The following is a 14520-nucleotide window of genomic DNA, read 5'->3' on the forward strand; positions in this document are numbered from 1 at the left end:
GGTATAGAGAGCACACAGGTCCTACGTGTTCACAGGCTAACTCCCTACCTCTTATCCCAAATCTATCAATTCCTGCTCTTGCCACAGCGAGAAACAAGACACAATCCCATCTCAACTGCAGTGAAACAGGCACACTGGAGCCAACTGGCACCTGCCCCTAATCCAACACACTAACAAACAGCTCAAACAGACCCATGAAAGAAACAGCGGCCACAACTGTATCTGACCAAACCCTCCTGCAAGGGCTGTTAACTCTCTTGCCACAATCCTGGTGTGTTTTGCCAGTTTAGTAAGTCCTACACCATTTCTTGGACTTCCATGATTCTAGAGTCTGCAGCAAAACTGTTGCAGCAATGTGTCTGGGTTAGTCCACTTACAAGAATGAGTCTGTCCTAGTAGACAGCAGCAAGGTGGCCAAGAGAACAAGCCAACACTTCCAGGGTGATCCCTACACATCACTTTTTGCTGAAGGGCTCAGAACAAGCACAACAGCCTTCACAGGTCAGACACTAGATACACAGTAAGTCAGATGCAAGGAGCCTCTATTCTTAGACACATTAGACAGGGAATGTAGGAGCCACGTGGACTTACCTTTAGCTTCTGACAGGCCAGGGCTGCTGCTTTGTTTTCTGCCTCCACCTTGCGACGGCCCTTGGCAGCAAAAGTCATTGGACAGGGCCAGCGAAGCGTGAGCTTGCAGATCTTGGTCTTGGTGCCTACCGTACGGAACTGCATGTATTCCTAAGAGACACATAAACCACATCAGACCTGGGGAGGTGTTAAGAGCCTATATAATCAGGCAGTGATTTTCAAACATGCCCCAGTATTTCTAAGCAGAGCTTGATTTGGTTTTTCGGTGGGGTTTATTTATTTATTTATTTAACAGCATACTAGAACAGTTTTACTGCACTGAATTCCACTCCCCCAGCTCACAAGGCGCTGGATAAGCAGAAGTAAGAGCAGACAGCTGTGTGGAGAACGTCACTGAGAGCCTGTGGGGTGGAGCACAGCTACTGTTTGTTAAGCACACGAGGTCTGGAAAGGACGTGGGTGACACATACCAAGGAGGAGGATCACCGGATACTGGCAGGAATTGAGTTGTGGAAAGATTCCGTCAGCACAGAAATTACACACTGCTCTGAGTAACTCAAACTTGTGTTCACTGCAGATGTATGGGGAAATGCAGACCTACTACCTTTGAAAATATTCTCCTTCATTCAGACAGCAGCCCCTCTATTGCCCTGGCTCCAAGTAACAACATTCCTCATGCTTCTATTAAGACTTTTCCACAACTCTCACCACAAAGGCTTTTCCTTGCTCTTCAGGCTGATTTTTCGAGGCCTAGTTTTAACTTCCCTTCTCTCCCCAGTTCTCAGCTGCCCCAAAAAAAAGCATCCAGAGTGATTCCAATTGGAGACTTTGAGCTTTGTGCCTGGCAGGGGTCAAACAGCACCTTACCTTGACTGTGGAGGAAGAGGTTGCAATCTGAATCACTTGGGCCAGGAGATTTTTGGGAAGCGGGAACTGCGTCAGGGCACGGATGGCAGTGTTGTCGTCTGTCATTTCAATGGAACTCCCTCCTCGGCTAGATGGAAGATGAGAACAGTTTCATAGACAAATATCCACTCGGCACACAGACGCACCTCAGGTCTGCTTACGAGGTGTGAAGCCGAGTAATTAAAGGCACAGATAATTCTGATCATCTGAAAAGTCAAGCTGTATCTTGCTACTAAAATCTGTCAGTCATGGAACAATCACCCAGCCCAGTAAAACCACTTACTAAAAGACAATCAAACATTGACAGTAGCTCTGTAAACCAGCAGCATCAACAGATTTTAACAGATTTAATACATAATTCTGAATCCAAAGGATTCATCCCTAAAAACCACCATCAGGTCCTTACAGATCTTACTCCTGTTGACCATTAAAAAAAAAAAATAAAAAATTTGTGCTCGTAAAATAGGAAGTCAGGCAAGCAACTATGGTGGTGAGAAGGAGCAGATTTAATATTGACCTCAAAACCAGGGTGGTCAAAAAAGTCGAAGTGCACAGGCAGAATTTCTGGGAACAGAAACCTCTTTAGGCAGAGAAGAATAAGCAGGCAACAGCCTATCCAAAGGGCAAGATTCCAGAGAAGATGCCTATTGCATTCACTTGGGATGACAGCCAGGTACAAGAGCAGGCTGTCCCACTACTGCTTGCACAGAGAACAGTACAGCAGTTGGTGTCTGGCCCATCTACAGGCCACACCAGCAATGGGGGAAGCTGTAGCTCAGCTGTGAGGAGCTGAAGGTGTACACATCAGCGACAAAGAAAAATCTCTCCTCTTTACTGTCCTGGATCAGTGGCTACCAGGGCAGGCATACCTTGCATCTCTGCCTGGGGTTCGGGCATCCTGATGCGCCATAGGTAGATAATCAGAAACATCAATTGCTTCTTCTTCCAGCTCTCCTTCCTCCAGTTCCCCTTCCTCTAGCTCCCCTTCCTCCAGCTCTTCTCTCCTCATGGCTTTAGGCATCCTGCCCTGTTCCATGGGCTGGATGGAATCGTCCGGCTCCATCCGTCGCCAGCAGGTTGACAAGTCGGCGAGAGAAGGTCCGGACTTGGAGCGCCACTTGCCGTCCGAGCACCACCTCTCATCGGGGCAGCCAAGCTGGTCGGCGAGAAGACGGTACTTTGCAGCATCAAAGAGCTCATTTCTGGGCCCCAGCAAACCCCAGCCCTACAAAAGAAAAATGCACTGTCAGCTGCAGGGAAGAGACAGATACAGGTAACTCTGCAGGAAACCAAAACACATCTGGTAAAGGAGAGAAATGCAGAAGCAATTTCTTCATATCCCACAGAAAATGAAACAAAGAAAAGGGACTTCCAGAACTTAAAAGCTTTCCTCCTGCCATTAGCTCTTAAGAAAGACAATCTGTTCACTAGCCTCGCTCCCCAGAGCACAACTGCTTAGCATCATACAGCTTGTTGGAAAGGGTGGGCCAAGATCTACCGGTATTTTACAAACTATTAATTATATTTAGCATTCTGAAGTTTTGAAACCCACCTCTGAGCATGAAATACATCTTTATGGAAAGGCTATTCTAAACAATTATAACCTGGGATAAGATGAGATGAAAATTCAGGGAATGGCTCACCTTCTTTCTTTTCACAGGAACAGTTATTTGTATAAGGAGTAGTAAGACCTCCTAACCCAGCAGATTTTAGAACAGAAAAATTCCTCATTACTGCTAGTCTACCACCTACACTTAGCTCCAGCCATATCTAGAGTGGAACACACACCATGTCTTACCAGACTGCTGCAGTAAATTAGAAGCTACATCTTTAGGCCTCTCAGTGGGCCCCTATTAGACCAGGCTGCATTATTCGGTGCTGTAGGAGTGCCTAAGACAGCAAGAACTCACTTTGCTGGCTGCTGTACTCAAAGTCACTATATTCAGACAGTCTCTGCACCAATTAGACACTACTACTTTTCTTGAACTGTTGACTATTTATTTAAAGCAACATTGTAGCTCCATCTATAACTACGATTGCGCAAGGGCTCCCATCATGAAGGCCTTCTGTTGGGTTATAGGTTTAGCTGGCAAAGCATCAGAGTTCAGAACTTTGCAATGCTGAATCTATGGTTTCAGGGGTTTGGGGGGATTTTTAGTTCTATACTGAAAATACAGTTTAGTCATTTCCAAAAATTTGAAGAAAAATACAAGTACAGGCAGGATTTTTTTTCCTTTGAAAGCTTCCAGGCTCTCAAAGAAAGCAGGAAACAATGCTTCTTGCATTTTGGCTAGTGAGGATAAAACAAGAATGTATTTCCAGTGAACGTTAACTGAACAAGGACCAACCACTCTTCAGGTGGAATTAAGTCAGTGAAACAAGTTTTACAAACCACAGAATTAAAGAAACTAGCCTAAGCACAGGGGCCAGCTGAAGAAACTGTCAGTTTTCATGCTGCAATCATTAACTTCTGAGGACTTAATTTAAAAACTAAATAGTTATTGTTTAATGTAGCTTTCTTGATATTCAAGCAAATCAAAAAGCTCTCTTATTGTTACAGAATCCACAGCATCTTTTCTAGGCTCCTTGGTATCTTTGTCCCTACTCCGTAGATGAAAGGGAAACTCCAAAAGCAAACTCACTTGCTCAAGGTTACAGACAACAGTCAGTGGCAGAGCTGAAAACAAAACTACATCTTATTCTCGCCACAGATGCGGAGACTAAGATAGAAGCTGATTAAGGTCTAGGACATAAAGAACAAAGAGCAGAATGCAAAGAATTTAGTGAGTTTGTGCCTGGCTGAATTAAGAGTGCTTTTAAGCTCAAATGGATTCAGACAGCTCAAGACTTGATTAACAGATAGGCCAACTAAGAAAGCTAACAGGCAAAGGGAGAGCTAAAAGTCAAAAATCCTGTCACCAAAGTGGACGAGGCCTGCATGCTCAAAGGCTTGTTTCTTCAAGCTGAGAAGGAGCATAAGCTCACCTTGAAGAGCTGACACGCTGCAGCTGCTGCCTGCCTCTCGGCATCAATCTTCTTGGTCCCATAGCCTTCCACTTCCACATTCTTAGGCCACTTTATATGCAGAGTGACTTTCTGAAAAGCAAAGATAACCAGTAAAGTGAGACAGTACAGAACAACGCCTCTCCTCCACCAGAAGCACACCTACTTCAAACATCTCTGAACTCCAGGCAGAGAAAGGAACTACAAACAAAAATCCCAAACAAAGTGTTTCTTTGGTGCCTTTATGGGAAGCTCCGTGCCAGTAGCACAGAAAGAAAAGCCTGAAAAAGGGCTACAAGGTGGCCACAGCCACAGAGAAGCCTCGTGGCTGAGCCAGGCCCAGCAGCCAGGCTGACTTCCAGCACGGTGCCACGTACTCTGGGCCAGAGCTTCTCAGGCTGCAGCGTCGACTCAGAGAAATCAAATGCCAAGAGCTCATTACAGGAACAATTCCGTTTCAGAGTAACGGTCCCTACGTACACTGCAGCACACCACGCCATGCCTGAGCAGCAACACGCGCTCTCTGACACATTTCTAGTTGCAATGGTAATCAAATCTTCCTAACTGCTTCCCTGCTGTAATTTTAACTAGCGGCATATTGCATCACAGTTAGAGGCAGCTACTGAGCTCATGGGGCACAGGACAACCCCGCCTCCTGCCTGCACTGCCCAACACAAGCTATTAAAGAGGACTAACAGTGCCACCAGAGCTCCTCTTAGACCAGTACGGTTGGATGAGAGCAGCTGAAAAACCTGCAGAGGCAAAGAATGCTGAAAGCTGAACCCTGCCCTTTGTAAAAAAAATTGCTCCAAGTCAAGAACTCGTTCTACTCCTGGCCCTGCAGATGCTGTAGCTGAGTTTCTGCAAGGCTCAAAGGAGGGAAATGCCTAAGGAATTCTCTCCTGTTCCTGCAGCAAAGATGAAAGGTGGCATTTAGGTCCGCTGGGAAAACCCCACCTATAAGGCTAGAGAAAAGGCTCCTGACTTTTCCACAGTCTACATCTGGCTGGCTGCCTGCCTGCCATCTGAATCTCATCTTACTGTAGGAAATTGCTACGTATTTTGCCTCGGGGCTCTACATGAAAAGGCACAGACCTGCTGAGAAAAAAAGTTGTCTCATGAAGGCCAAGTTACTTAGTGTTCATGAAAAAACCTTGCTCACTTCCAACTGAGACCTCTCCAGGTTCTCTTACCTGTCCATCTGTCCCCACACACTTTTTCTGGGTGCTATTTTTGGGGGTTTTGCTTGCAATCCAATTCTCATTTTCTCCAAGAGCTCCTTTATTGGGTCTTGGGTTTAGTTTTGCTTTAATCTGAAGATATCCTCAACGTTAATCTATTTAAGTGCTAGCAAGAATGTGAACTGATTACCAAACTAAAGTGATGAGGCATTGGTTATGGCATTGCAAAATTTAAGTTCAGAAACTGTACTACTGTTGGAGGAAAAGAGACAAAACCACAAATAATAAAGACACTCAAAGTAGCCATTTCTAATGTACTGCCTAAAATCAGGGATAGTTAAAAAGAATATGGCAATAAAAACTGTCTGGGAAATTTTAGACAGTGTTATTGGAAAATGTTAATCCATCAGAACTGAATCTTTTCCTGGAATGTACGTTACACTTAAACTTCAGCTGGGAAGGGCTTTCTGCTCTAGAATGAGAGCTGGTATGATAAAAGGAGTCAAAGCGTTGGACACAGTGCACCCGTCAGTTAAGAACTTCAGTTTATAGCACAGATTTGGATCCAGGCCTCTTGCATCCCAGTCAATGCTCAAACTCCTTGGCAAACTGTTTGCTTGGAATTCCTCTGCTTCATTTAACAACAAAAACAAAAAGTCAGTATTTCATTTTGCCCTGAAGTAATATTAGAAGCCTCCCTCCATTGCAAACAAATACTTCTTTTCTGGTTGCAACTGAACATTTTAGGCTTAGGCATTATTTGACTCTACAATAAAAACAAGGCCTACTAAGGTCTATGCTATTTACATTTTAATTTTTCTAAGGCAGTGGGGTACACAGTCCAACACATCTGAGCACAAACTATGTGTCTTTCTGCTGAGAAAAGCGGGTTGCAGCAAGCTACTTAAAAGAAAACAAATCCATCCTTCCACACACTGAAGGAGAAGGGACAGAACCTACACTTACATACCTATTAAAGCATGTGAAAAATCAAGAGAAACAGGAAGAAGTGAGAATATTTCTTGTTTGAAAGATTATCACGCAACTTTTGAGTAGAATTAAAACACTTCTGCGTTTTCCTCTGTTCCAGAGTTACTTCCAGGATCAGCAGTATTCTTGGCTCACTCCCTTCTCTGTGTGGAACAGGCACCACCCCTCCCCAGCACACTAGGATTACCTTTTTCCTTGGCCCATTAGTATGGATGTACACCAGCTTATCCCTTGCATGAGAAATGCCCAGGGCTCGTCCAATCACGCTGTTGAGCAAGTTTTTAGGCTGTGGAAATTCCTTTAATAAGTCTCTGGAATCTGAAAAAAAACAACAGAGGAACTAAATGTCTTCAAGTTCTTGTGCAGTCCTGTTCAAAGACGTGTTATAACACCCGCTTCACTGCAGCTCTGTGAGCATTAATGTCTCTAAGGTTGCAGATAGAAAAGTAAGCAGAGGTATTAAGTGGTTCACCTACAATGTCTCCAGGCATCAGCAAAATGGTACACAGGAGTGCAAAGTGTCCTGAGCTCCAAACGCAAGATGACACTGCAAATCCAAAATGGGCAATGATACTGTATGTCCCATACTTCTGAAACGCACAGATTGTTTCCCCCTCTTTTAAAAGTATGAATATCCTCCAGTTAGAACAGCAGCACTGACAGTCTAATTCCATGATTTAGTGACACTAACAACCACCCAGCAGTTTGGAAAGACTTTTTTTTTTCCCAAAAAAAATGAATACAGTATCAACAGAAGAAACAACAGACCAGTACATATACCAATGGAATCCAAATACAAATATCCTAGCACAGAATTCAAAGCTCAGATTAACACACGGAGCTGGTGCCATTTCCTCACTATGGAGGCGAAAGCAGCTTTGTTTGTCATTCTTTGATATCAAAACCAAACTAAGCAATAACTATTTTGAACAGATTCTGGTATTTGCATCCCCCTTCTGGACCCTGCAGGTCACCTGAGGGTTAAATCAAGGGTCTTGACAATGCGCAAAGCTACATGTTAGATCCAGCCATTGGTAGCAACATGAAATAACACCCGGGGACTTCTCCCTGAATTTGTGGAGATGGCTTGGTTAGAGGCTGGAAATATGGTTTTGTACTAAATTGCTGAGAGAATCCCCTGGAAAGAAGCTTGCCAATGCAGCCAGCCGAGAAGCAGCGCCTGTGGTGGCCATGCTGATGGCAGGTGGGACTGGCTAGCTGAGCACTGGTCCCCTGCCCCGGCGGGTAAGAAACGCTGCTCAGGCTACAACGCTTGCAGGAAAGGGATATTAATGATCAGTTCATATCACTCATTTAAAAAATAACAATAATGAAAATCACACTGCCCCCCAGAAAGAGCAATGTCACACCCAACTCATGTTCCAGCCTCCTTCCTGATGCCCACACCAGGTGTTTTAGCTGGTGGGGAAGCTGCTCTAACTCACCTCTCACGTGCCATCACCGTTGTATCCGGCACTGTACGGAAGAGCCTTTATTTTGAGCTGTAGCCCAAGCAAGATCAGATTAAGTTTAACGTGATAACAGAGTTCCCACAAACGGGCAGATCCAACAGCTCGCTGTTGCGGCGAGGGGTAGGTGCCACTTTTCCCAGGCTCTACCACCACCACTGCTCCAGCTTCGGTGTAAACCCAAACGTACGGGGAGGTGATTTGCAGCCCTGATCTGACAGAAAGCTAAAACAGAAAAAGGGAGTACACTGGCTTCTGCTGGGCTCAGAAAATAAATTGGCCACTGCATATTCAGGCAGGTACCCAAAACCAGCACAAGAGAATAGGGGAGAGGGCTGAGACCTCCTGTTCTGGCACCACAGGTGCAGCTAAGCCACTCTGATCCTGTGTTCACTCGACATCACAAACACGGGTTCCCCAGGCAGTCTGAACTTCATTCATCTTCCTGCAGACCACCGACGGGTTTGGGCACTCCTACACTTCTAATTCTCCACAGGTTTTCAGGGGAAGTTTCAGGAACAAGTGAGAAGTCAGCAACACATGGTCGCTGGTACTGCCAGAATTTAGAATTTCAGACTGAGCTACCAAATCCAAAGAGAAATGACCCAAGAGTCACACTCATTAGAGCATCACCAAGATCCGCCATTATGTTTTGCCAAAAGCTCTGATTGCAGAGTTGCTATAATGAAGATACACTATAAACAGCTCAAAAAAGACAGACAGCATTTAAGAGAAAGACTTTAACACAGGCATGTGGTAGAAACATTCTCCAAGAAACTGCTCAGCAAGGGAAAACTGAAGTCACAGGGGTGTATTATGAGGCCTCGCCTGACCAACGGGGAAATCACGGGAGTTTTAGGGAATGCAAAAGAAGTTATGTTGTGCCACTGCAGACCTAACACTTGTCAGACTGTGGATTCTTGGGTAAGGGAGAGAAAAAACCCATGCTGCTGATCATATCACCCTCTTCAAAAAACCAGACAAAAGCCCTGCATGCTGAGCCAGAGTTAAGAAAAAGAATAATTACTGGTGATACTCAGTTGTGAAACTTCTTCCTCTAAAACATAGAAGAACCATCTGAATCTCAGAAAAACCCCTTTCAGAAGCCGAACGGGCCAGATACAGAAGGCTTTTGGGTTCCTTAACATATACAGGGAGATACTGAAATACAACCTCCACGGCCTGTGATAAGGATGTCGAGAGTTGGGTATCATCTGAAGACAGGTCGCATTGTAATTTGACAATTGTCTAATTCTGACTCACAGCTGGAACTGGCTCAGGCTGGCATTACTTTTCAAGCTGGTGTGTAAAGGACAAGCTGGTATTTAGAGGGCAGTATCAAAACGAACAGATCAGAACTGCTGCCTGCTCAATCCCCTTTGACTATACCGAGGTTGAAAAGACCGTGCAACACACAACGGGCTTTCTGCCACTCTCCTATGCACAAAGGTCAGCCACAGTATTTTCCATTATAAAGAATAATTTTAAAAGCCCACAGGCTGCTGTTTCTCACACAGACTTGGGCAAAACTCTTGGACAATTACATGGGAATATGCAGAAAGCACTCTGATTCATGAACACTATTTGTCCATGAATTACCTTCTATGTATTGGCCAGGAGAGCGTGAAAACGGTCTTAGCCTAACAAAGAACTACAAGCCAATTTTCTGTAATTATAGAACAAATGTGATATTTCTACCCACTCATACAGCAAAGCACCACTATAGTCAGACTTTGACCTGTTCAAGAAAATTGGAAAAGTGACTAAAATTTTGGCATTCTGGAGTTCTACTCCATTCCACATCGCTGGGATGCGTGGAGGGAGGAGCAGTAACACAATTCCCAGATGCGCTATTAAAATCACTTAATAAATGAAAAATTTTAAAACCCCACAAACCTCTAGCACCAGTCTGTATTATCTGGCCTCTAGCTGCTTCCTCTTTCAGAACAATAACCTGAGAAATTCTGTGATAAGTAACAGGCGGAGGTCAGAAGCACATTCTTTTTAAATGCCCCAAAACAAAATGCAATTGCCTAATGATAGAGACAGTTTTTCAGATTCGGAGACGACTCTTCAGTGAGGACTAAATATTTAATCCATCCTAGAGCAAAGAATAGGATCTCTAAATAACAAAGCCTAGTTCTGGCTTGCAGCTCAGACTCTGAATTACCAACCGAGACACAATGTATTCTTCACAGCTGACAATGCCATATTCAGCAGTACCATCTGACGTATCAACAGCGACTCTAAGGCTTGATGGATTACCCTCAGCCCATTCTTATCCCAAATTCGAGAGCCGCAAGGATCTTATCTTGCACGAAGCCATGCCTCACTCATCGTTTTTAAAGAAACAATCCAAAACTGCAGAACTGGATTTGCAGAATGTTTTCTTCCCTGCCAGATTGGATTTCCTGGCATCTTCCTCCAAAGAGCGTCTTAGTTCTCTCACTGCTAAGAATAGATATTTGGGGAGGAATCATACTAGTGGTAGCCACAGCCCCATGGAGGCAAGGAGTATAACCTAATAAATACTCCCAGAACAAAAGAGAGTTGCTTTTCATACCCAGTTCCTACCAAGCCAGAATCACGTATGATGTCCATGCTGCAGCTCCGAGATCACGAAGGAATATTAAAAGCCTGCCTTGGACAGCAGACATTTCAGGGTGGGGTTATCAAAGAAGCCAATTAACTAATTTAAGTTCCTCAAAACCAGTGAGTGCTTTAGCTTAACTTGATTATGAAAGTCCACGATAATTCCAAGCAACACACAGGAAAAAAAAAAAAAACACCAAAAACAAAACCAAACAACTCGCAGCTGTAGTAGATAAGCCTTCTATTAACCCCAACAAATCTGACAAGTGAAGACGCTGTCTGGTACAACAAGAGCACAAATAAAATGGCCCACAGTCTTGTTCAAGAAGACAGTGGAGCATTAGATCGATTTCAAGTTTCTATCTCCCTTCAAATTCTCTTCCCTGGAGAAGGAACAAACAAACATCCCTGGAGAAGCAACAAATGAGCAGCAAGGACCAACTCTTAACTATACCACTCATCAAGATATAAGCCCCCTCAGTAATAAATTCAAGTCAGCGAAGAATGCTCCTAACACATCAAAAATTCACAGGGAAACAAGAAAGCCCTGTGGCTCCATAATATCCATTTCATAAGGAATTAGCCTAGACATGTTTTACTAGGGAGAGATGGTGGAAGGTTCCACCTGGCAGTTTAGTCTGCAGTACACCAAAACTGTATTACTTTTTCGGGGGGTTGGGTTTTTTAAACCATCATCTAGCAATCCTGACCACAACTCATTCCAAGCATACACAGTAAAAAAACCCACATGCAGTTCTTACCTAAACACAAACAAGCTTAAAAATCGGTAAAACTGACAAGGCTTCTTCAAAAGCAAGTAAGATCACCAGAGAATGAGAATGACCGATGGCCAACCTCCATCCTTGGAGACACTCGGCTGGACTCAGCCCTGATCAACCCACTCCAGTCTGGCCCTGCTCCGAGAAGGGGATTAAGCCACACAGCATCCAGAGCGTCAGTCCAACCTAAATTCTTCTGCGATACTGGGAGACGGCAAACTTAATTAGTCTGAGAAAAAGATTGTTTCTTAGAGCAAAACAGAGGTCAAGATCACAAAGTCTCAGTAATGAGCGAGAAGTGCCACAGACCTGACTGAGCAGGTAGAGAAGGTCTTTTCTTCACAGATTCTGCTCCAAAATCCCACCATTTAGGCCAACAAAGCAAAGCCTTAGATATTAATACCAATTAACACTGACATTTTTTAAGCTGGCCTCAGATCAGAGTTGATTTTTCTGTATTTGTATCCAAGGCTAGTAACAATAGCAGTCAAATGAGGACAGCTAACAAGACATCGACTTACAAGTTGAAGGCTTAGAACTTGCCCGCATAAATAGTTATTTAAAAAAAAAAAAAACTTTTACAGTCTCTACATGTTCAAGGAGCAGCTGTACAGGTGGGGCAGACTTACGACAAGACCCCGAGGACTTTTTATTTGCTCATCTGAAACAAATCTTCCAATATCACCAAACTCTCACCAGAAGAGCCTTCCATGGTCAATCCACCACAGAAACTGGGTGAGTGAACCGAAGCCCAAAGATAAAAATACTCAAGTAGTCTCTGAAAACGTGTTAGAGAAAGTGCTGAGGAATGCAGTACAAAAGAGGGAAGAGGAAAAAAAAAAAAAAATCGGTTTACTACTTTTCTCAGGCAACACCTCAACCACCTCATTAAACAATAATTTGGGGTGGTTTAGCATTTACTTTAGAAGTAAATTAATTTGCTTTGTTGAACAGCTTGAATGCAACAAAGACTATCTGACTGAACTACAAGATAAAGCTCAGCAGAGCTTCTGAAAGGAAAATGGAACTAAGACCCAAAGAATTCAGAAACTACAGCAAAAGTAGTAATAAAAAAAAAAGTGCTGGAGGGTGGGAAGGAAGCACAGAACACTGAAGAATGAGGAAAGGAAAAAAAAAGTTGGTTTATGCAATAATAAAACAACTTTCCAAAGTGGAAGGTTACAGACTAAGAAACAAGACTCAAACTGAATCAGTGATTTTAAAAGGGAAAATGTAGTGGTTCAAGTCACAGCCTGGAAGCAGTAACCTCCGGCACAAAACTACTCGTATCTCTCTAAACTAGAAAAGCATTATTCACGCTTCATAATTTAACAAAAAGCAATTGTCAAAACACGACATCAAAGCACAGTTTCAAACATTCTTTTAAAAAAGTAACGATTCCTTCTGAAGAGCAAGGAAACATTTACCCTTCAAACACCTGAACCTCACGCCCTCTCGCGAACAACTCTTGGAGGCTGAAGGACTGACATCCAAAAGAGAAAAGAATCTCCCGAGCTTTTAGACAGACACATCATCCCTGGCCAGATTCACGGACACTGCAAACATCAGGATTTCCGATAACCGCCGTGGGTAACTCGAGCGGCGTTTCATTCAGCTCAGGCACAAGAGCACCTGGCGGAAGGCCGGACCTTTGTACACGAAACGCAGATAAAGCAACGCTTGGAACCGCCCGCAGCCTGCGCCCGCAGCGTGCTCCGGCTCTGACCTAACGGAACTTGCTGCACAGCGACGGCAGCGCGGTTTTCCTGGCGGATGCTCGATGGGCGTGCTCAATCCATCGGGATTTCTAGCGAAAGATTCGTTTATGATTTTCCTCTCGTGTCAGGCCACGGCGGGAGATCACAAGCGGGGAGGACTTTGGGCCAGGGCCGGCTCGGCCCGGCTTCAAACCGGCGACCTTGAGCCGAAGGGCTCCGCACCCCTTTTCTATTTGCCGAAGAAAGGCAACTCTCTCCGCCAACAAAGAGCGCCGCGCAGCGCGGCGGGGGCTGCCACAAAGGCCCCGGCCCCCGCTGCCCGGCGGCGGCTACCGGAGCCCTCCGCGCTGCCCGCACCGGCCGCCGCCCCCCGACCGACCGCGACCGTTACCTGCGGCGGCGGCGGCCGTGCAGCCGTGCGTGCAGACGCCGCCGCAGCTCGCCGGTTCCTCTCCCTTGCCGCGCATCCCGGCCAGGGAAGCCCTTTCCCCGGGGCAGGGTCGCTCAAGGCCGCGCCGCTCTCCCGCGATGGCCGCCGGCCCGCGACGCGGCGCCGGTCGCCCCTCCCAGCCGGCGGGGGAGGCGGGCGCTGGCGGAGGGCGGGGGGGGGCTGCGGGCGGCCCGATGCGGCCTAGCCCAGCCGCCCGCAGCGGGCGTAGGCCGGCGGACAGGAGGAGGGACGCGCGGCGCGCTCACGCTCCCCCCTCCCAGCACCGGGCAGCGGGGCTCGCTCCTCCCTTCCGCTGCGTGCGGGGCCGGCGCGGCGCGGCTTCCCCGGCCGCCGAGGAGAGCCGGGCCGCGCACACCGGGGGCGCCGCCGGTTCCACCCCCCACACCCCCCCCCCCCCGGCGCCCCGCCTCGCCTCGCCTCGCCCTCCGGCTCACCCTTCACCATGGCGGCGGTGGCGGAGTCCTCCTCGTCGGCGCCCGGCTCCTCCTCCGGGCTGTCGGGCGCCGGCAGCCGGGTGCAGAGCCCCCGCGCCTCCGGCGCCGCCCGGTAGCAGCGGCAGAGGCGCAGCGGCCCAGCCGAGCCGCAGGCGGCCGCCGCCTGCAGCAGCAACCCCAGCGCCGCCATCTTGAGGCTGCCCGGTGCCGGCTTCAGGCAGGGCGCGGACAGCGACGCGGCCCGCGCCCCGGCGGGAAGGGCACCCCCCGCACCGCAGCGCCCCCGGCGGCCCGGAGGACCCGGCGCAGGCGAGCTCTCCTGCCTCCCCCCCCGCCGCCCACCCCGAATTTTAACGGGAAGCGGGGGGGGGAGACACACACGACAAACACGCTGAGCCCACGGGTG

General features: G+C 46.8%; 1 protein-coding gene across 3 annotated transcripts in view; it reads right to left on the reverse strand.

Annotated features, from left to right (window-relative positions):
* DHX30 (DExH-box helicase 30) overlaps positions 1-14520 on the reverse strand; it is a 28747-nt gene that overhangs the window by 10360 nt on the left and 3867 nt on the right. Inside the window, exons 1-6 of one of the 3 annotated variants that reach the window (XM_074901035.1) lie at positions 14115-14319; positions 6859-6989; positions 4483-4593; positions 2367-2722; positions 1459-1585; positions 592-741 (exon numbers count right to left, since the gene is read on the reverse strand). In XM_074901035.1, coding sequence (XP_074757136.1) covers positions 592-741; positions 1459-1585; positions 2367-2722; positions 4483-4593; positions 6859-6989; positions 14115-14304 — 1065 coding nt within the window. In that variant the 5' untranslated portion in view covers positions 14305-14319. Of the gene's footprint in view, positions 1-591; positions 742-1458; positions 1586-2366; positions 2723-4482; positions 4594-6858; positions 6990-13620; positions 13793-14114; positions 14320-14520 lie in introns of those variants that run through there. The other 2 variants (XM_074901037.1, XM_074901036.1) reach the window with 2 other exon arrangements.

This window comes from Athene noctua, chromosome 2 (assembly GCF_965140245.1).
Source record: "Athene noctua chromosome 2, bAthNoc1.hap1.1, whole genome shotgun sequence".
Classification (NCBI taxonomy): domain Eukaryota; kingdom Metazoa; phylum Chordata; class Aves; order Strigiformes; family Strigidae; genus Athene; species Athene noctua.